We start from the raw sequence: 24,550 nt of genomic DNA on the forward strand, positions 1-24,550 counted from the left end.
GGCTAAAAAAAGAACCGTCGAAATCAGTAAATACATACAGTCAAAAAGAGAAAATATTTTTTAGAACCCTAACCGACTTTAAATAAAATATAATAAAATATATACTCAAGGTGAAATCGTGATTGGGAATTCTCAAATATTTTTTTGAACAGTAACCATTAGACTTAATTACCATTTTGGTAATATATTAAAATAGCAATGTATAGCATATATAATGTAATATAACAGTATACAAATCTCACTACTACACAATATTCCTATCATGATTCGCTAATTCGTCGAAATGAAAACAAATTCAATCACAAGAAACAAGAAACTACTTAACTTTTTGGTTATATATAAATAGATACACCAGTAAGTATTTATATACATAACGCACCACATTTTTATGAACTATTTACAACACGAGTACATCTTAAGGACATCTGTCATATCTATCAGTATAACGAGCAATTTTCATCTCAAAATCATACTATATTACCATCTCACAGCGTAATTACAATTTGCCATCACTTATAAAATAAACTAAAATAGCAAGTTACACGTGTTGAATACTGGAAAGTAGGTTGCCCCTAATCACGTTACAACAGAGGGTTAAAAATGTCAAGCGAATCTACGTTCCGGTATAAAATGCAAAATGCAATTCCCCGTAATATAATTTACCAATTTGGAGTCCTCTATAGAGTTCACGTTTATTTTACGCTATCCGTCCCCCGAGGCTTCTTCTGCGTAAATTTCGCTAAAAATATCTATAAACGGTTTATTCTAAACAATAAATATCATTCAAATTCCAAATTCATGTATCCATTTAAACAATGGGTAAATCCAGAACATGGTATATCTATGTACCACATTCAAACCCATTTAACTGTTTAAACGTGATTAAGTAATAAATCTAAACATACAAGCACTTCTAAAAACGTATTAAAGGAATATAACAAACATCAAATAACTTAAACTTTGATTGTGTGGAAATTATAATTATACCAACTGCTGAGTAAATAAATACAAAAAAGTCAGTCGAGTGAGAGTGGGACTTGCGTAACAAGGATTCCGTACAAAATCATCAGGTAATTTTTTTTTGTAATATATCTGTACTATGTACAAATTTACGGTATTCGGATTATTTTTCTTTACTTGTGCTACATGAAATTGCTTCTTGGCAAATTTCATGATTTTAGGTCAACCTATAGGTTTTAATTCCCTTTGCAAATGAAACATAAACAGCCAAATCTTTTGATTGCGTCTATTTAGAAGCTTGTTTGTTTTCACTGCTTTAAGATATTGCAAACCTGAGTATATACTTACTGATTTCAACTTGATACCTCCACCCGTTTCTAAGAAAAAGGGTCTTGACAGACGGATAGACGGACTACGAAGTGATCCTATAAGGGTTCCGTTTTTCCTTTGGAAGTACGGAACCCTAAAAATATTAATCTAATAATAAGAAATATAAAACTTGTAGCTTAAATAGGAAAATCATTAGTATGTTACCTAATAAACGCGAAATATCTAATTTTACTGCAAGATCTAATCGTTCAACGTCGCACTTAAAAAAATAATATAGAGTTAAAAAAGAAAAAAATATACTTTAGTTAGTTTAGTTTAGGAAAATAACAAAAATTATATTTTCATAAGTGACAAATAAATTATCAAAATAGCTACAGAATGTACACTTCCAATTGAAGTCACATGAAGTGATTAATATTTATAAATGTAATGTTATTACGAAATTTTCTTCACTATAGTCGATCATCGCCATATGTATAAATATAATTAAATATTTAAAAATACCCTATAATATTATATATATTAATATTGGTGCACAAAAGTTTTCAAGGACGATGAAGTTGAATATGCTATTTAAAAATCTAAAAATTCAAAATGATATCCCAAAAATGAGCGCCTTTATAATTTACCGTAGCAATTGTACTACGGTCAGATCGTCACTAGAATATAATAGAAAATCAAAATACATAAGTTACTAGCTGGATCCTGCGGCTTTGTTCGCATTTATCTTTATTATCCTATACTTTAAGATAAGATATAACCTATGTGTATACCAAATTTCATTCAAATCCGCTCAATATTTTTTTTGCATAAAAAAATAACAAATATCCATCCATCCTCACAAACTTTCGCACTTATAATAGTGATAGAATTATTCAATTATCCGTCAACGATAACATCATGTTATGCACGTGATTTTGGAAGACTAAAAGTGTAATCATAAAATTTTAGACATTTTGCTTTACTATTATATCGTGACAGTAAAATGTTGAGCCAAGCTCATGTTGATCTAAGCCCTGCTACATAAATTACAATAGCGCCTAATAATACATGCTGTTCACCAGCTGTATCAGTTCGTACGACACAACATCATTAAATAGGTACATTTGCAGGTAAATATGATCCTCATGAAATTTTACAGGAAGATGTAGGAGGAAAATTCTCGGAAATCAAGTTATCTATAAAAGCAGTACCTACCCAGTTTTTTACTGAACTTTTCAATACGTTAACGCATAATAAACAATCTTTTTTTTTCATATAAATACATACAATAAAAATACATACAAATGACGGAACGATCATGAATCATCAATAGATCTGCTTAAATGCAATCAAGAGATTCCATAAATCTTGATGAGATTTTGATTACATATAATTTTTGCGATATACAAGATTCCAGAATGTTATAAAATAGGGAAATTAAATGAAATCAAGAAGATCTCATTGCTTCTTAAAAATGGTACCCTTTATTATAATCTATGGTATAAAATAAATTTATTTTCTTATCTTGTGATATACATATCTTATACAAGCGACATTATTTATTTATTTATTCTTTATTGTACACAAAAATTACATAGTTATAGTCTATATTAAATGAAGATGTACAACAGTCGAGCTTACTCTGTAGGAGTTCTCTTTCAGCAAACCTTGAGTGAAAAGGAGCATTAATTACCAGCGAACAATGTACCCGCTAGTTATTTTTACTTGATTATATTTTAAAATTTTATTATATTCATTATCAAATTCGTTTATTTATCTTATCGTCTATTAATAGTCACTAAAAATAAAATTCTACGTAATTTGTTATCGCTCTGCGAAACTCTGTGACAATACAGTGAAACAAGTCCAGTTGTGAACTTACAACTACTTCAGTTAGCAGACGTAGCACCTTTGTGAGTGGTGCCTGATCAGCATGCAATGTCCTGATGCATGGTAGGGGAAATATTCCACGATTACGCTTACTAAGTTCTGGAACAGTCATGCTCAAAAGGCCCAAGATAGATGCACTGTACCTTATTCCCCTAGTTATACTAATGCAGTACACTAGCAGAAAGATATGTCACCTCACTTCTAGGAAATAATATCTCATCATACCTTACAAGAATGTGCTCGTATATATTATATATATTAAGATAATCTACGTGATACCCATATTGTTTACGGTACAGTCATCTAACATTTTTTTTTTGTAATGTTTCTATCATCTGTGTATATTTGATTTCATGTGTGATTTCATTCCAGATGATAGCGTCATTATCTTATGTATTATGTTACAATATAACCTAGCCAAATTTTATTCGAATTCTTTTAGCCAATAAAACGTGATTAATTAACAAACACCCAAATAATTTTACTAACTTTTACAATAATAATATTAGTAGTATTAACAACGTCATAGGAATAGCCATCACAGAATGTAATAAAACGTTCCTGCAAAATAATAATGAAAACATATACCTCCTTATATTGCGGTCGGGTTTTGTTTTATATTTATTTATATATACGTACTAAGGGCCTAATGAATGTAATTACATATATTAAGAGCAAAAGCTTGAGGGTGAACTCACCCACGCACATTTTTTCCGGAACTTGCGAGATCCCAATTTTTTTCAAAGGATGATTAATTATACCTCCTAAATTTTTATAAGAACAACATTAAATTTTTTTAATAATTAACAACAATATTGTACTATATTTACTGACTCGAAATGTGCGGGTACCATGTTAATAACTCACAATATATTAAATGGTCTTCGATTCTGTCCAACTCGGGAACTTTACATATCAAATTAACACTCCAGGGATGATAACCACTGTTAACAAACTTAATTAATCCGGAAGATGAGAATAGGCTTACCTATTGTCACGTTGAATTCGAATATACTCAGCGAAATGTGGGGCACAGCTCCATAATTAATCGAATAAAGTAGTAAGTAGATATCTATATAAACTTAGACATCCTTATTTTATATATACTTGCATATCTATGTGTAAAAGCTATATCTAATAGATAAGTTAGGAAAATGAAATTATATATCTAATATCGACGCAATACTAAAATCAAATATTGTTTAATATTTAATTTCGACAGTAAATGAAATTAAACGGTTAGTATATGTATCCTTTTCCTTGAATGACTAACTAGAGCTACTTATAAAACTATATTTATATATGTAATTGCCTATTAAATATGATTTACAAAATTTCAGATGTGCAGAATAAAAAGTACCGAGAAGCTTTTCATAAAGAAAAAAATAGTAAACTCTTTTAAATAGAGAAATAAGTAACTTAAACCATTCCAAAAGAAAAATCTATCTTAAAAAAAATTAATGTAGTTTCTATTTTATTAAAAAGAATCGTGAAAATCGATGTACATTACTAGAGATATCACGTAATACAATACAAAAATAAACAAGCAAGTAAAATTATATACAAATTAAAAAGGTCCTTTTTCAAATTGCTATAATTTTCCTAAAACAAAATTTACTGAAAGCATATCACCAAAAGCAATTTGACTCATAATACAACCTCTTCTCTTCATTTAAAAGTTCCCTCTTGACGGTGCAACTACGAGTAATTCATGCATTCTTCCAGCCAGCTCTTTTCCAAGTCATAAATTTGACCTTCCTATTCGGCATAACAGCTAGCGTTTCCTTTATCTGTCCCATGTAATTATTTCTCGATCTTTCCTTCCTCTTTAGCCCTCTCTTTTTCATTCTAGTATACTCTTTAAAAAAGATCGCCATGTTGTATAGGCTGATCCAGAATTATGCCTCTTCTATTCTCTGTTATTTTTATTAAGATTCTTTTCTCTTTCACCCTTTTCTGGACTTCTTCGTTCTTCCTCGTTCCTCGTTTGTACTTTTTCTCTGTCTAGCTTATCCTTTCCATTCTCCTCCGTGTCCACACTTTAAATGCCTTGCCAATGCCATGCCAAGCATCTTTCTTTCCTTTTGCGTCATTATCCATGTTTCACGTCCATATAACGCTATGCACCAAATGTATGTTTTTATAAATTTTTATGGATTATTTTTTAATCCCCTAAATTATTGATAAATAAATCTTTACTTGTTAAGCGCGCTCCATTTTAAATCTGAACAATATTATCTATGCTTGAGGTGAGATATGATACAATCAAGTGAAAACCCATCTTGAAATAAAAAATATATATGATAAAGAGATTATAATATTTTAGATACTCACGGATAGCGGGAACGGCGCCGGGCGATGCGACAGTGGCATGAATGGAGGCATGCGAGGTTCAGCAGCCTGAGGCGGAGGGGGGACACGTTCTGATTGTGGCCTCAGTGGAAGCCTAACTGGACCGGACAAGGGGAACGCGAACACTTGCGACTGTGGCTCCGGGAACATGTTCACAGGCCTGTACAGTAAAAACGAAATATGTTTTTTATTTAATTTCCAATTACAACATATAACAGACATAACATGAATGGTAGACAATACTATAAAATGTTATGCACAAGACACTAGACTACTATTAAACAGTACATTACATACGCCTCCTGTTCTGTAACTGCATGAATGACAGTAATTTGCTTATTAATCACTGATTAAATAATCAGTAACTGATTATTCAAATAATTACTTTATGGAGATGAATATGAGTCTTCCTATAATTTTATGATTAGTGACTTATATAAACATCGTTAATTCAGCTTATTGTCGACAACAAATGTCTCGTCTATCATTCCATAGATGTATCTGCTTATTTTACATTGAATAATACTTATAAATTAACTGAATACTGAATTTTAATCATAGTACCTATAAAAAAGTAAAGTTATCTCGTACATAAATTGAAAAGAGTAACTGTTGAGATTATCAGCAGCTTTCTCAACAGATAACATTCCGAAACCAGTAATAGAATCATTATAAAATGACGATTTAAGAGAGCTTGTAAAGAAGTTTATTTGAATAACAATTATTTCTATTCTATATATCATTCCCAGACAACAACCTAAGACCTTACAACTATTTTACATCGTCACTTATAGTTAAATATTAACCAATCAAAGTAACACCTGCTTGGTCTCTCTATATAGTATACCAGGTTATCAGCTATTACAAATTATTAAAATGTAAACTATTGCTTTAACAAAAGCTGAAGGCCATAGCTTTTAGTACAAGGTCTTGTCACATTTTAACTGGGTTCTATATAAAATCGTCACTCACACCACCATCACTCACTTGCGCGGATACATAAAATCAAGAGCCGAAGACCTCAATCCAATGTTTCATCTACTTTCATAACTCAGCCCATATATGCATAGTTTTAAATCTCTTGATTTCTCATTCACACACTCGTATCTGTATGAGAATGTGAACATAGTCTATGTACTTAACCACTATAAGTCGATCTAAAACACTCTCAGTACCTACATTCTTTGGCTTCCTAGATTTTGAAGAAAAATAACAGTGTTTTTGTTCTACTTATAATAATTCTTATATGTGACATAACACGCATTATTGTTTTTGAGGGTCGCTGTGAAGATAGGAAAACAAGCAGTAGAGAATGAAATATAGGGTCAGTAAAATAGAAGGTGACAGATTTAAGAAAAAATATAAAAAAATTTAAGGACTTGTTTTTGATATTTGTAGCACGTAGATGTAAGGTGTATATATAATAGATAGAAAAAAAACATATAAATTAATAAAAAGTAATAGATATATATGGAAGACCACGTTGTGAACACCCACTTTATTACCTAATTAATCAGATTCATAATTTTCAAGGTTTTTACTTCACTATTTAGTGGATAGAATAAATTATTGCTATAACCATGACGAACTTTGTATACATATTTATACCGTTCTATATTAATAATAATGACTCACTAAAACTACTTTTAACTAACGAAACTTGTTCAAACTTGATTTGCTATTTAAGTAAACTAGCGGAATCGAGATGACCAAAATTTGTTTTGAATCTCGGGCTTTTATAATTTAATAAATGATAATTTTTATAATGTACATCAATTTACGTTATTATTTTCCCAGTATCCTAAAATCGGTTAAGAGTATGTCAAGTTATTATCAGTATAAGGTTACCTAACTAGGAATACAGATACTGAATTCAATAGTCATGCAAAAAAGTTTTGTAGCTTTCCATAAAAATTATTTCACTTCATAAATAATATTTAATCAGTAGGTTTAGTTGTATGTATATATCGTATATTAGTAGAGACTTTAATAAGTTGTATGCTGTTTAAAATTTTACTCTATATCCAAATAGAAGCAGATGTGCTCGTAGATTTTTCGAAACTAAATTCAAAATAAGGCCATAACTGATCCTTTTTAAGATTTACCTATATTTAAAAAACATTCTTAGCATTACATTTTTAATTTTCTGAATATGCATGAAAATAAAAAAAAAAATTATCGAGAAATAACATGAACTGTAAGTATATCAAATTTCTGTATCAAGAAATTTATCTAACCGTCTGAGTGTGATTAACCTAACTCGATTAAAACTAGTGTCAGTATTCATTAACAGGGTCTCAATTTTTTTTTTTTAATAAATTTTTATATTACAAAAAACTAAAAAAATATTTAAAAGTCTTGAATAAAGTAAAACGTGTATTTCTACCAACGGCACTACACAATACCATATGTACATACCTATTATATATACCCACATTATTATTATAAATGTATATATTTGTTTGTTACGTTATAGCACATAAACGGCTTAACCAATCACTGTGGAATTTGGTATACACGTAATATACGGGACGGATAAGGATATAGATTTTTATTCCGGTCAATAAACATTTGCCGGTCACGCGAACGAAGTTATGAGTAAAAGCTAGTTTGTAATAAATATAATTTAAAAATAATAATATTATAACTCAAAACGCATCGTTATGAACTTTTTATACAACTTAGAATGGCAAACAAGCTGCCGGCTTACCTAATGGAAAGTGGTAACCGTCGCCTATAGACATGAGCAGTACCATGGACATAATAGAGTATATTGTTTCGTCCATGATACCCCCCATACGTTGCCATTCCTGAGGACTCAGGTATTATTATTCTGTACCCTGTAAATTCACGCCATATCTCATCCTTCAAACCGAAACACAGCCATGCAAACACAACTGCTTCACGGTTGAAACACGAATGGGGCAGAGCTACCCAAGCAATCGACTTTTGTACAAAGTCTCCCTCTGGGAAGTAAACTATTTGTAACGAACTAAACAACCCATTTTCTCATAAGTGTATGTGTAGTTATAAAATGTTATAATAATTATTATACTACCTATAGTTTTGATAACATTAGCAACTTCATAAAACTTATCGAATTTCCGTAGTTATGTTCACAATTTGAACAAAAATTAATCACTTGATAACTTACAAACAGGCACCATCAAATTACTTCTACGTTATTATTGTATAGAAACAAATATCTACTAAAGTCTTTACCGGAATTGTAATAATAAAATCAAATGTTCCTTTCAAAACCACAAACTTGTAGAAAAGTACCTATTTTTTTTTTGTTTTATGAAAGAATAGGACGATATACAAAAGTCCATTATACTTTTTCTATTATTTTATTTTACTTTTAATAGGTCAATTGTTATTTATTTTCGTATTAGAATGTTTTTAATAAAGCTTAATAACGAATAGGATTAAGCGGATAACGGCTGTACGTCCACTATGCTAATAAGCAAAAGTCAACACAAAATTTGCATTCAAGAATTCAGGCTGAGATTGGAATGCAACACCTCGTGGTATCCAAAATTTTAAGGCTAAATGATTAGTAATTTGGATTTTTTTTTCTATAAAATATTTACCAAATCCCTAATTTTATCTTTTATACTCGTATAACAAGCTTTAAGTTTTACCATGCCTTTTGATTAAATCCGTACACCGCCATTAGGACGGAATGACACCTAACCTACCTAAATTCCAAGGACGCTCAGAGACACCGAGTAAAATGAAAAAATACCACAACAACGAAATGAGAAAACCTCTATTTAAGCAAACGGAAGCGAAAATTAAATAACTCTAATCAGAATAGTGTATCAGTTTTGATTAATAAGTATTAATAAAAATAAATTCAAGTTAATATAAGATTGTGTTGCACAAAATAAAACCAACTTCAATTATGGCAACATGAGTTATTTTGATTTAAAACGTAAACTGAACCGATTTTAAAACAAATTCTGTGAGACTAATATATATCTATTTAGACAAAACAAATCCAAAACGGTTTTTAATTGACGAAGTTATGAGGTAACTTAAAAAAGATAAACCGAATTGAAAATCTTCATCTCAATTGTTTTTAAAACAAACCACTTTTATAAATAGTATATAGATTTCTCAATTAATAGGTATCAGTCAATTATTTACAACTTCATTATTTTTATTTCTTAAATAATAAAACATTGTACTCTGATGTTACCCACAAATAAGTTAGCGAATGCCTCGTTATACAAAATCCCCATCCATCATAACAATAAAAAAAATATATTATATCACTACTAGATAAACTCCATGTCAATAGTTAAAGGCAATATGCATACATTTATAATTTAATACAGCCTAGATTACACATCTGGCATAATAGTGTGATCAGCCAAACATAAGATACTACGACTGTCTGTAAAAGAATCGAGAGATCAATTTCACTGCAACTTCCTCTTTCACTCTCCTCTCAATCTTCATCTTGAGATTGAGATCTTGAGATGTTGAAATCTTCATCGAAGTTTACATTTCTCTCAATGTAGCCATTGCACTTCATTTGATTCCTAACTATACCTACTACTGAATAAAATAATGACATTCGTTTCTTCAAGCATTTTGTGGATCAGGCCAATAAATTAAGCCACTGGATATTTCTTGTAATATAAGAAAAAAGCAGTTGCATTATAATCAAAGTCAATTCTTAAACACGAATTTAATATGCATACTCTACATTTTAAATAATAACTTTTTTAAAAGATTCTCATTTCAATTGTATTCGTTACAAAATTACGTCACCTATTCTAAACCGATTTTGAAAATTATTTTATATAATCGATAACATTTACTCCAGTAATGGACCCGTGTTAATTTTATAATTAAAATTAAAACTTCCGCTTGTCTTTACGGAAAAAACTGCTTGTTGCTAAACAAAGTCTACTTGTAAACACACGTAAGTATGTATTCAATTCCGTGTGTTTATAAAATATCTTGACGTTAATTAGAATATTTTGTTATGGATGAATTTACTGTTTACAAATCAAAATATCCTTGTCTGATTAATATAAACTACATTTGACACGGAAACTAAAAATAATGGCTACCTTCAGTTAAAGCCGCGGGACACAGTTGACTATATACCTAATACGAGTATAATTGGGAATGAGAGATTGTTAGTAATGCGGACTATTAGTTCCATTGCTAGCAATATACCCCGTCAGATCAACTTCCACGTGGTCTCCCGTGGAAACTATCGTGCTGAATTCCAAGTCTATTTATCACGATGGGCTAACTGACCTGCTCTTTCATTTTTACTTATCATCCCTTACTGGTGCCCTGCCGGTGTATACCGATAGCGCAAACGGAGTTACCATTCCTTTATCATCCATTAAAAAAATAATACAAGTCTAATACACCCACATTAGGCACCTAAAAATAAACAATACTCGTATTACGTTCAATTACAAAATTATTAAATGGTTATATTATATTATATATTATGCAAAATATATCTACAATGAGAAATATTTAAATATTAAAATAACAGTTCGTAGACAGATACTGCGTAGGTGTCCATATGAACATAAACATTTAAAAGGTTCACCAAACCTAACGTACTAGATCCAATAAATTCCAACAATGCTAGAAGATTCTTAAATATGAGAACTAGATGTAGATAAACTAATCATATAAAGAGAAAATGTTATGTAATAGATAAACTTAAAAAATACTTAACCCATTTTAAAAACTCTTTAATATATACAATATAAAAGTTATCAGCGAACATATTTTATTCCCAAAAAATCGCTAGTAATTAATAAACATATCATACGAGAACAAATAGAAGTGAGTAAGGTTAAAGAAGAACAGATGGAAGTGGATAAGGTTCAAGAAGAACAGGTAGAACCGGATATGATTAAACGAGACCATATAGAAGTGGGTAAGTGGCGCAAAAATGAATTAATTGTAACATACATAAAATAGTTATAAAGCTTATGTTATATTAGTGTTTAGTTCTCTTAGTCGATTCTTCTGACATCTTCAGTATGAACGAGTGTTAACTCGTTGTATACTTGCTTCTTCTTCGCCCAGAACTTTTTTGAACAATGAATAAACTTACTTTGGCTCGTCTCCTCCGTGACAAATAATTGCGATACGTTCAGCCTGCGCGCTGCGTGGTGCAAAAGCTCCAAGAATATTGAAGGGGAATCGCTTCTCCATGGGATCCTCACGACGGCGTTCTACCACGCAGTTCATGCGACCTCTAGAATAGAAATAAAACAGAATATAATATTTCTAACATATTCGTTTTCGGACTTTCAAAGATTATTTATTTATACTTTATTGTAGTTATTATATATACATAAATACATAAAAATATGATAGAGGTAAGTAAATATACAAAGACGGGTTTAAATCTTCTCACTACATAACAGTTCTCTTCCAACAAATCCAAAGTGGAAAAGAGCATCAATGTCATCCTAGTTTATTATAGATTACAGGGTATAGAGGCATAACACCTTAGTTCTGTAATGGCTTAGTAGTAACAGAAATTCACGAAAGGTATCATGGGCGACACAGTATAATCTGTTATGTCTATGGTACTTTTCAAGTCTATAAGCAACGGTTATCACTTACCATCAGGCGAACCATCAGTTTATTTGCCATTCTAAGTTGCATAAAAAAATGTATCCTATTTAAACAATACAAAAAATATAAATTTAAATAGTATTAAAGAGACCCATCTCTTTAATTTTTATTGCCTAATTTTTGCATTATGGGAATTCCATAAAAATTTTAGAATAAAGAGTACCTAATACCTGTTTTAAATAGACCTGTGAACGATACAGCCACTAGAAGTGCTAAGCCAAAAAATATTATTTGAAGTTCAATAACACGACATAATAACAAAGTTTTTTTTTTTTTAATTAGCACTTCCCATATACATATGTACATAAACATTTTTACACATATTTCGTATTTAAAAATATATAAAAAATATATATATACATATTAGCAATGCGTGAAGGGAATAATTAGGTGATGAAAAAATTTTCCATCAAGTGTAGTCAGCTTTTTTATACTGGCCTCAACAGTACTGTACCTTGTCATGGATATATTATTATAGATATAGTAATAACTACCTATACCTTCAATCTTCATATACAAAAATCATTTTAACTAATATTTATTAGTAGATTAAATAACTGAATAACTGAAATCGTACAAATTAAAAAGAGTTATACAACCCAAATCAAATTTTAATTTGATAATTCCTTCAGAGATATTACTCATAAATCTAATTAATTATAATTTGATGTCTATTTTATTTAAACAGTAATTTATTTCTAAATGCTATATATATATATAACAGTACAACATGTACATTTATATACTGCATACCTACTATAGTCTCTTCTAATTAAAACTTTAGGATAGATAAATTAAATTCTTATTCAAATAAATAATGCTCAACATTATATTCATATTTTGCTGCAAGTAATCTCAAATAAGGGTTTTAAAAGTAGATTAAATACACCGTCACACTCCGCCGTTGTCACGTATGGTCTACAAAACTGGTTCCAGATACCTACCGTTAGTTCATTCACCGTAACGATAGTTGTCTGATTAATTAAATGCCTATACAGTACACAGAATAAAATTTTAAAAGTTTTGAAGAAAATATAAATCCTGTTATGGAACTAAGAATACAATTTATAGTTAGGCTTAAACTTGTAAAACAATCCATACAACTATCTTATTCACAACTATTACAAATCTTAATTTAAAACGCGTAAAATTTTCCCATCGATAAACCATATCCTGAATTTAAATAATAGGATAAGTAGTTTACACGTTTCTAGAGTACTTAAAAAGGCAACATCCGTTTCGATGGCATAATTAAGTACAATATACATATGTTCATTTATTCAAAGTCACACTAGCAGTCTCTAATAGGTAAATATCATAAAGTGTAATACTTTTATAGTGAATTTGTAACAAAAGACGCACGTATTTTATAAAATTTCGTGCATATAACATATACAAAATTAATTAACAACACCATAGGTGATAAAGGAGTAGTAGATATTTTATTAGGTATTTCTAAAAAGAACTAAATTCTAAATCAAACTTGGCACTAACTTTTGATTATTATTAGCGAGGAAAGCACCAGCTAGCTCATCTAGGTCGAACTGAATGGGCAGCTTGAGCATAGGTCTGACAGCGGAATCGAATTCGTCGTCCTCCTCCGCAGAGCTATCGGACTCCGCAGAACTCTCGTCGCTGCCGGAGTTCGGAGACTCGCTCTTTGTATTGTCATCGTCGATTTTCTGAAATTACAAATTGACAGAATAAATATTACATAAGAAAACGTAGAACAACCTACAACTACCTACTTATTTTTATTTGACATTATTGTTGTACCAAATTCATAAACCTAAATATAAACATATATGTATAAACCTTTGATAAAGAGAAACCGGTCAGGTATTTAGGTATTGAAACAAATTATGAGAGTCGATACAAGAGATTTTACTTATAATAATATGTATATGTTGGGGGAAAGGGATTGTTAGTAATGGAGACTAATATCATCTTTCACTGGTACCTCGTCAGTGTATACCGATAGCGCGGACGAGGTTACCATTCCATTTTCATCCATTAAAAAAAAATGCATATGTTCAAAATTTCACCAAATCACTAGTTTTCCTTTTCTTAGTTTTTCAACAACTCTATGTAAAGTCTGCTTTAGAAATGTGTACACCTATTTAGAACATTAAAAATATAAACGGAACTTTCCCCAAGAGACATCCGTCCATGACGCAATTGAGTCAAATTTAAGACTATTATGTATTTTAACTCAAAAGTGCCCGTTTTTGCAAATTGGTGTGTAATAAAAAAAAATTTAATGCACGAAATTCTCATATATTATATATACAATTTATTCTAAGACATTCTTTACACTTCTAACATAAGAAAAGTCGGCCACCTAAGATTTATATAATTCCATTATGTCAACAGGATCTCCCAAGTTTAGGCAACAAACGGCTACTGCATAAATAACAACACGCGACCCATAACATGCCCCAGGGCTCCAATAATCGTTGCTACGGCCCGGGAATTAATCCCCTGCGGTACAAGGCCGAGCGCTATTATTGGTTTTAATTCTATGTGGGTACAGACAAGTCTATTTATTTTCGCAAGAACCATTATTTACAATAAAAAAATATTGCTAACAGTATTTATTTATATATAGTTGTTAAATAATATTATAGCTAGGTAAATTATTCCAATTATATAATTAAACCCCCGATTTTGTCCGCATGGCCGAGATATGACAATCAATTAGTTCAATTAATCAATTAATCATGACAAAACATAGCCTATGTCATTCTGCAATTCAAATAATATATATTTTGGTTGATATCAGATTGATTAAACAGTTAAGGTGCTAAAAAGAAATAAAAAAACGAACAAACACATTTGTATGTAAAGACGTATTAATTTCCAAATCTCCCTTTATTGTTATTTTAGATCATTGTTTATCACAGAATTATACAAGTACAAAAGTAACCATAAATTTATGATTACATCTACGTAAAAACCTGCATCAATCGTGAAACAATTAATAAATAAATATAGTAGTAATATTCCATAATAAAAAAATACATAAAAAAATATTGTCGAACGTCATTTTTGAAACCTGTTGAAAAAATACTCCTGAAGTTGAATAAGGCAACCCGATTGCTAATACTTCAACTGACAATTTATCGATTAACATTTCACAATTTCAGTGATTAAAAATATATTATCCACAACCACAAAATCGTCAATCTCAATCAGTTTCAAACCAGAATAGCAACTGAGTTACATAAATCCAGTTACTGATGGTTAGCTGAGCTAGATTATACAGTAAAATAATCTATAAATTAAATAAATTTCAGTCTCATTTTATAATACAAGTAGGTAGGTAATAGATATCCCTTCCTTATTTTCCTTAGTTTATTTAAGAATATTATGAGAGTTATTACAATTCGAAATCCTGTAATAATACTAATAAAACTGAACAACTTTCTCGTATTTTCATTTGTAGCCGTAAAATAATAACCTAATGGAATTCCAAATATAATGATGAATTTTAAGAAAGATACAAAACTAAGTTGGTTGAGTTAATATGGATTTTTTTTTTATTTATTTTTAGAATCGACTTTGTATTTATTTTTAGAGAGACGAGAAAATAACTGCAATAGGATTACAAGCAATAAGTCTCCCTTATCATTCAACTAATAAGATATTTTAGTAAGAGTACGGGAAAAACAGCTGGACTAATTAATTTATTTTGTTATCTGTGATTATTCTTGAACAATCCCTTTTTCACGCAGATTAAGTTTCGAATTACACAGGGTCTCTCTACTCAAACACCTATAATCCAATTATGGTGCATGCTTTTATAATAAATCTATGTATAGAAAGCACTACAAACGAAGCGTTATGCAAGGACTTTCTAGTGCGTCTCGAGTTCGTTAGGTGCAATTGCACCTGCTGCGGTAGAATTATGGCCTCGACCCCGGATCGACAGGAGCTAGTGGCATGTTATTATATACAGTACTAATTATAAAGTCTTATTTAAAAATATAATAAACTCATTATTATTGACTACAAGCTGTATTCCGGGGCTTTGCCCGCGTGAATCAGTATATAGGATACATATATAGGATATTTTATAATAGTACTAGGCAATACCATGGGTAGCTAGTAGGTACTGTTACTAGGTAATGGGTTAAAAGTTATATAGTATGAAGGGTATACATTTCTGACCAACTTTGTATACCTACCTAAAAGTAAACCTTTTTTATAACGATACATTATTCTAGAATTATTATCTAAGGCTAGCATACATTTGATAACAAATCTATCTTTTTCTATAACATGTGAATACTGTATTATCTTTCATCAGATTAAGTAGGTAGACAGATGTTAGACAGATAATTCGCGTCACTTTCTCATACCTGTTTTCTCAGCAAATCTTAGCTACACAAACGAGCTTGTTAGTGAAACTGCAAATAGGTTGTAAATAAAACTCCAAAAAAAGCATCTATCTCGATTACCTACCGGTTACATGAAAGAGCTGATCAAAATACGTTATTAACCATACTTATTTATTCAATTTATTCCAGAACTATCTCTAATTCAGAATGTAATAGTGTCATAGTACGACGATAACATACGATACATACATACATATCTGTCACGCCTATCTCCGATTAGGGTAGGCAGAAACATACGATATAATATAATAATATCCTTCAACTACAAATTGTCCCACTCGCGTATATACCGGAACTTAAAGTAAACGTCGAGATCAGTCATTTCAGTTTAAAACCTCGAATCCTCCACAATACTTTGTTCAACAAAAATACCGACCTGAATCATGCCAAAATTAATATCAAACCAATACTATAACCATTGTCCGTGTAGTCGCGGCATAAAGTAGGCTAACCCTTCCCTCTCTCTTAAGAAATATCTAAAACCTAAATGCAGTTGCTAACCCGTCTGCCAAGCGTGGCAACTACTGGAAGCACTCCCCCTTATAAAGAAGATTTATAATAGCTGAAATGACAACATTATAATCTTATCGAATACATAAAAATTGGTCTAAAATTAGCAAAGGTACTACATATCATGCACATATTACAAATATTTTTACGTGACTAATACTAATACTTTTTCGCGACTTTAGTAAAAAATTTACATCTCATAGTATTTAGCACTAGTAAACCGTTAAAACAAGAATATTTTATCTCGTTCTGTGCTGTTTGCCAGGCACAATTGGCTCGGATATCCTGCGCGAGACAATGCGCCCGCGCACCATTGTTCCACCGCCCTCCATTTGTAAATAAATATGTCTAGTATTTGGATTGCTCGGCGTATTATCGACCTACAACTATTATAATATCGCACTTTTTTCTGTGTAACATTTACTTACAAAAAAACCTATTAGATAATTATTTGTTTTTTAATCTTCTTCATAAAAATAATACTATTGTTTTTTTTAAAAAAATCTTAGCCGCTTTATACTCTGAATATTTTTTTTATTAAATATATTTTATTTTCAAGTCAAAATGTAAGTTTTTTGTAAGAAATAAATTTATGTTATGTAACACCCAAGTATAAAGTATTTCTGTCTACATATATAAATAGTAATTACAACGTCTATACATGCTGTTATTTTATATTATCCATAATAAATCGATTTTATTGCAGTAGATAATTGATGCCTAGGTATAATAAAAAATAATAACTACTGCCCGCTTTCACGCACAGAGTGCAACAAACAATCATGCCTGTCGCCGGGTCGCAGTAACAACGCTGCGACAACGGTGGTGGTAGCGGCGCCGGCGCAGCATATAGTTGGGCCGTTAGTGAAAGCTGTGACGTCACCACTTACACCAACACGCTTGATCAGACACACATACATAACATTAAGAGGATTATGCAACCAATATTTATGCATACAATATAAATATCACATGAACATATTATATATGGGCCTACATTACGTAGGTAACATAGGCCTACAAAAAGCCCTAAAATCACAAAATGGACGACACCTTCTGTCAAGGTATAACAGTCTATGATTTTTTAAGACATCTATTGAGATGAAATTCGTTTAAGGTTTCTTAAGTTAGCCAAATGAAGCAATAATGTACTTCATGTTGTGGTCATCACGAAAAAACGATAATGTTTAGCCGAAATTAAATAAGTACAGGTGTTTGTTCTAAATTATTAAATCCGCTTAAAATCAAAACCGACCTCGACTCTTAATGACAATAGCTAATTAATTACCTGTAATTTATCTTCGTCAATCTTGGACTCGGCGTGATTAAGTGCGTCGTCTTTGACCTGATTGTCAACGGACACAGGTTGGCTGGATGAAGTGACGGCTGGCGCAGCTGACGGTGGAGGTACACCGTGAAGTGCATGTGCATTGCCTACTGGTAATGGTTCATCCTGAAACAAACACCGAAATATAAATATCCAATTTGTATAGAGTCTGTGTAAGATGACAATTACATTATATGACTTTACTGACCCTATTACGTATACTTAAATAACTACAAATAGTCTTAAATGGCTATTATATAATAATAATATTTTTTTACAACACAGGGGACAAACGAGTATGCGGCTCACCTGATGGTAAGTGACTACCGCCGCCCATGATCACCCACAACACCAACGGCATTGCAGGTGTGCTGCCGGCCTTTTAAAAAGGAATATGCTCTTTTCTTGAAGGTTATGATGTCGTATCGTGCTATAATTGTGCTATATAAAAGCCATTTAAATATGTAGATAATGTACTAAATGGGTAACATCCTTTTACTTCGATAAAACTTGCGGACTATTTACATGTATATTTCATTCTTTTATCTATGACCGAATAGTCTACTGAGTATTGATCACTTAATCCTAACATTAATTAGTTGATTGAACTTGATTTGAGTAATTTACCTATTAAAACTCTATAAAACGATTTTTATAAATGAACTAAAAACTTATCGATTCTGGAAACTTAAATTATATCATAAAATATTACCTATTCATAGTTTAAATGTAAACCGAATGAAATTATACCTTATACATATTTTTTGTTATTCTAAACCGTAAATGAAATTAAAATAGGTAATTAAATATACTTTTACACCGAAAAATATTTCTTATTTCACATAAAAACAAACCCATGTCTATAATTAACTTCATGAGATATCTACATAAGACCTTCGAATAAGTTAAACACAATATACCTACATAGACAAAGAGTAAATTAACATCATTGTTATTGACACCAAGAATAATAACTTTTTTTTATTGAGTTCTAGTCATAATTTGCATACAGAAGTAGATAGGTAATTATGTAAATAAACCGGTAAATTATTGCAGATAAGCGTCAAAAATAACATTTTAGATGTGCACAATAATTAGACACAGGTCAACTCAAATAATAATAGCAAAATTATAATTTTCCGCGTTACCACTTTTTATAGATTTCTATTCAAAACCACCGTAAAATCTTTACAAAAGTCAGTTATTTATTTGTACGGTAACATTACGAAGCAAAAACATTGCCAACATCGCCGCTCACTTTTAGAGCAAAAACCATCAAAGTGCTCATCGTAAAATGGCGGATGCCTTTGCATGTAGCCAGTCTCTTACGTAACTTATGTGGCTAGTACCTACGTAGATTATATACATGTTCCTATGCAGACATTGAGGTTTGTCATTGTTCATGTCAATTGCCGCGTTCTCACTGGATAATCACTACAGTTGGCGAGTGACACAGTCATGCAAAGTGTTTATAAAAACATTCTAGCAAAAGTGCAAGGTTACCGGAGGCACCGCGATAGCGAGGCTGCAGTGTTTATATTTACTTATTTATAGTACAATCAAAAGAAATAAATTGCATTTTACAATCTTTTTAATTGGAACCCCAATATATAAAAAAATGTATATAATTTTAGAATGTAAATTATTAATTAATACGTAACGACAAACACTTCAATTGTCTACATAATTTTCAAAGTTGTATAAATAATATTTAATATAACATACATATAATTTAAAAGAGAGACTGTCAAAGGTTATTTGAACTAGAAATATGATTTTTTTTTTCTAGGATTTATGATTGGTATTCCATAAATTAGCAAGAAAAGGCAACAAATTTCGGATGAGTGAAGTCACGAGAAGCAACAATTATAAGTCATATCTATGTCAGACTATGTTTTATCATAAAGTTAAACATCTTGAAGGATTATGTTTTCTTCACATACCTAAATAATTTAGATCTTAATGGAATCATGATAATATGGGGTGCCGGTAAGCAGCCGAGCGCGAAGTGTTCGCGACCGCAACTGATAGAAAACGGTGATTACGTCGTCGGTACTATTGTCGCATTGTACGCCGCCCACAACACTTTTACTGGATTTACGAAACATTCTAAACGTTTAACTGTTGTTGTTGCTGAACTGAAGGTTGCAAGATAACAAGGAAATTGCACCTCCTAAAACACGAATAGGGGCAATCATCTATGCGCAGGCCATTGTCGTTGAAAAAACATAGACAGGGCATACTAAAGTAAATAACATTCTGTCACATTCGTAGTTGTTCATTCTGACAAACGCGTGTGCTTGCAAAACTGTAATCTGAAATCCGATTGAAAGTGTGGCAATACAGTCAAGGAGTAAAACACCTTGCTACTCAACATCAGAAACGCTGTTTAAGATTTTATTCCATACAAAAAACTTCAATTATATCAATATTAAAATGAAATCAACATAAAACTTATTAAAAAAAATCATAATTTGATTTAGAATTATGGAAAATAAAAAATACTTTTGAATTGTTAAACGCGAATATTTTTAGATAAAATTATAATATTTTTTTTAAATTCTGTGTTGTCAATATTATTACTCCATTGAAATTAATTTAGGTTCTAGTAAAGTTTTCAACACCTATACCTAATGGTATTTATAGAAAAAAAAGACCTACGATACGTCACTGAATTTTTCTATATATTGTTCCAGTATATATTAATGTCCAGAAGTAAAAGCGTTAACACATTGTACGCAACTAGCCAACTTAACTATCAAGTCAGTCCAAGTAGTATTCATAGAGATAAAAACTCATATAAACCGTATGAGTGATGAAGACGAAGTGGAAAAATATGTGCTGGAATGAAAATAAGTAACGTTCCATTCTCTGGGAATACTTTTCGAGGAATATTACGAAGACTTGCCAACCGATGTGAATTATTCTGAAAAACCTTTCTGAATTTACCCACCCTCTTTTATTCTTTTGTGAAATATTACGTGAACACTTTACTTTTTACTTTACACAAAGCTTTTATTTACACAAGTATTTTATGTGTGTATTCCCATTATATGGTGTTCGATCTTTTCTTTTCAATATATCTTTTTCAACATTTTAGAGATTAAATTGCAAAGGTTACATACAATTATTATATATATTATTTATATATTATATATAAATTATGAATGATATAACAGTATGTACAAAAAACATTGGTAACACAATGAATATCTCATCTTAAAAGATCTCAGTAGTCATGCATTTAAATCTAAGTAAATACATAAATCTATGTGACAAGTGTTTCCTTTCTTTTTATAATAAATGTCGTTAACTAACTTGAATTTAAATTGATTTGAATATTCTGAGCGTAATGTAAGCAAGTAAAATATAACAACGTAACATTATTGTGGCAACAACAGACGAGGTGCCTTTGTGTAGCCCATTTGTGATGAGGTCTTAAGTAAGCATAACTTAAGTAAATCACTTGAACTATAATTATTATTAAATAACATGATAGTTAAACTATCACATGGCAAGAGATAAAAAGACACATTTTTATAAGCATCTATTCCAAATATTCGCAAAATTCTAAATTAAATTAAACTTATAATTCAGAAGTAATAAGATTTCTTAAGAAGCAGCAAAGCATACGTGACACTCCTAGCATTGAAGACGTCTTTAGTTTGTTTGCTACCATAAGGTATCAAAACAAAACCATAAATTGATATGTATGTATGATTGTATTGTTTTTCATTCGATGAAAGAAGTTAATGTTATTTAAGTATAGATACAAAAATGCTATAACTTCGATGGCGAAAAATAAAATTCGATGTTTGGAAAAACCCATTTGTCATTAGGTACAGTATATTTTTATTTGTGGTCGTTATAACACCCATGTAGCTACGTATTACAGTATTAAACATATTCCGTACTTTGAACACAACATCACGTAACGTTTACATTATACGAAACTGGTAATTTCTACGCATTGGTTACCTTACATGCTTTCCAGATTTCCATAATATACTACATAATTTTGCTATAAAATTCGTGCAACCGAATCCGTATGTCATGCGCTTATCATTATTACATTATTAGATACATATAAGCATAGTTATTATGTGGGATATGGCAGTAAAATTACATGGTTCGGAGGCATAATATCGTCCTCAGGAATGGCCAATCATGAGGCGTCACGGTATATTCTGTGAAGATGTAACTTTTCTACCGTTTCAAGTTGCATAAAAAATAATTATAAAACTTATAATTTTTATACGTGTGGTAATAATGTGGGCAATATATATATATATATATATATATATATATATATATATATATATATATATATATATATATATATATATATATATATATATATATATATATATATAAAATACTATAAAGTAATTTAAAAAAAACTGAGAATAAATTGGACATAGATTTTTCAATTATTTTCGCCTATTTTTTACTCGCGTCTTTGTCAGCGTGACCGAGATATTTTGACTAAGATAAAAAATAACCTAAAATACAATAAAAAAAACCAACTCACCTTAAAATTATTATAATATTAGCAAAGATTCTTAGCGACTTATTACTCGGAAAAGATCCACTTTACTATTTACCCCAAAGTAGGTGGAAAAGTAGTTGTTATTGTTGTTTACAACTCGAAAAGAAAATAAATCAAAATCAACAAGAATAATGCGGAACAATGTTATAAGGGAATACATTATTAACAACGACAACATTGCGTGATTTTTTTAATTTCTGAATTCCATAAAAAGAATGTGGCTTATTTAGGTTATTATACGGTCTCTGCGCGCTTATCCTTATCATTTGAAAAAAAAACGCTTAAAAATAAAAGTCAAAACGTTTTTTTATTTCAAATTTATGTGTATATGCAATCATTCAGATATTATAATTATGGCCTATCTATGTACTAAATTCCAATGAAAACCATTCAACTATATATTTTTTTAATTACTTAATAAATATCCAAACATCTTTACTAACTTTTCATCATCATTTTTATGTATAACTACTTCAAAAATTAGACTCTATGATAAAATTGAACTAAGGAGTAAATACAAAGCAAGTCGATATAAAAGACGAAGTCGTTTTGGTTCCTAATGTGTTTTCAGGTGTTTCAATATTTTAATATGTCACTTAGGCGAGCGACACATTAAAATATTTTCCATGGTGCTGTTCATAGTGTCAAATAGGTATTTATTACACCATCGGGTGGACTACTAATTTATTCGCGGTTCCCAATTGTTTAAAAAATGAATTTGTAGATAGAGAACACGTAAACCTGCAGTTGTGGGAAGAGCAGTAGATGACTGCTCTTTAGCTACGTATCTAATAAATTAATTTCTGATCATAGTTGATAAAGATAATAAGTGTCTCCAGTTTTAATCAGTGTATATAGTCAATAATTAACCAGAGAGCGTACTGGACGGATATGAGAAAAGAGCAGTGCGCGTGCGCGGAAAATCGCCTGTTTCCGTTGGCACACGTACACAAGTTATAACAATGTACACGTGATGCATAATATCATATGTAATTTATTAACATAGGTAGAGATGTAATAAGGTTAATAAATAACAAAAGTACGTAGTATTATATAAACCGACTCTATCGATTTTGAATGTAATTTGATCTGAACGCCAACTGCCGCTAATCAATTATTATTAAAGCCATAATATACCTATTTTAGCTACCAAATAACGCATTATTTATTACATAGTCCACCGCTTATATAATAAGAATATTGTTTTCAAACAAGTGGTATTTCTATTATATTCTTAACCACCCACAGGCAAATTAATAACCGACCTATAATATTTGCTTGAATGAGGATAGTCAGTGGTAACATTACCTAAATAAAAATAATGTTTACATAAAAACAATAATATTATATGAAATAAATTATAAAACCTTAATTTATAGCTTTATATATTATATATAATATAAAAAAAATTGTTACTGTTAATAATTATAAGAATGAAATGATAAACCAAAACCTTATTGTGACATGCCTTGAAGCCTGAAGCTCAGACCTCTCAAATTAGAAAGCTTATAAGTAACAAATAATTGCTGGCTTGTACGGTCAGAATTAAGCCACTCGAAAGCCCTAAATAATGCATTGTCATAAAACTATTTCATAAAATTAACACTCTTTAGTAAA

The 24,550-nt window shown here is 30.5% G+C and overlaps 1 protein-coding gene across 1 annotated transcript in view; it reads right to left on the reverse strand.

The window, feature by feature from the left end:
* Positions 1–24,550, reverse strand: part of LOC113521510 (WW domain-binding protein 11) — a 67,674-nt gene that overhangs the window by 28,441 nt on the left and 14,683 nt on the right. Inside the window, exons 3-6 of the mRNA XM_026907050.3 lie at positions 18,346–18,510; positions 13,642–13,829; positions 11,618–11,761; positions 5,497–5,674 (exon numbers count right to left, since the gene is read on the reverse strand). Coding sequence (XP_026762851.1) covers positions 5,497–5,674; positions 11,618–11,761; positions 13,642–13,829; positions 18,346–18,510 — 675 coding nt within the window. The remainder of the gene's footprint in view (positions 1–5,496; positions 5,675–11,617; positions 11,762–13,641; positions 13,830–18,345; positions 18,511–24,550) is intronic.

Source organism: Galleria mellonella, unplaced genomic scaffold (genome assembly GCF_026898425.1).
Source record: "Galleria mellonella isolate WM207_F2 unplaced genomic scaffold, CSIRO_AGI_GalMel_v1 utg55, whole genome shotgun sequence".
Lineage (NCBI taxonomy): Eukaryota > Metazoa > Arthropoda > Insecta > Lepidoptera > Pyralidae > Galleria > Galleria mellonella.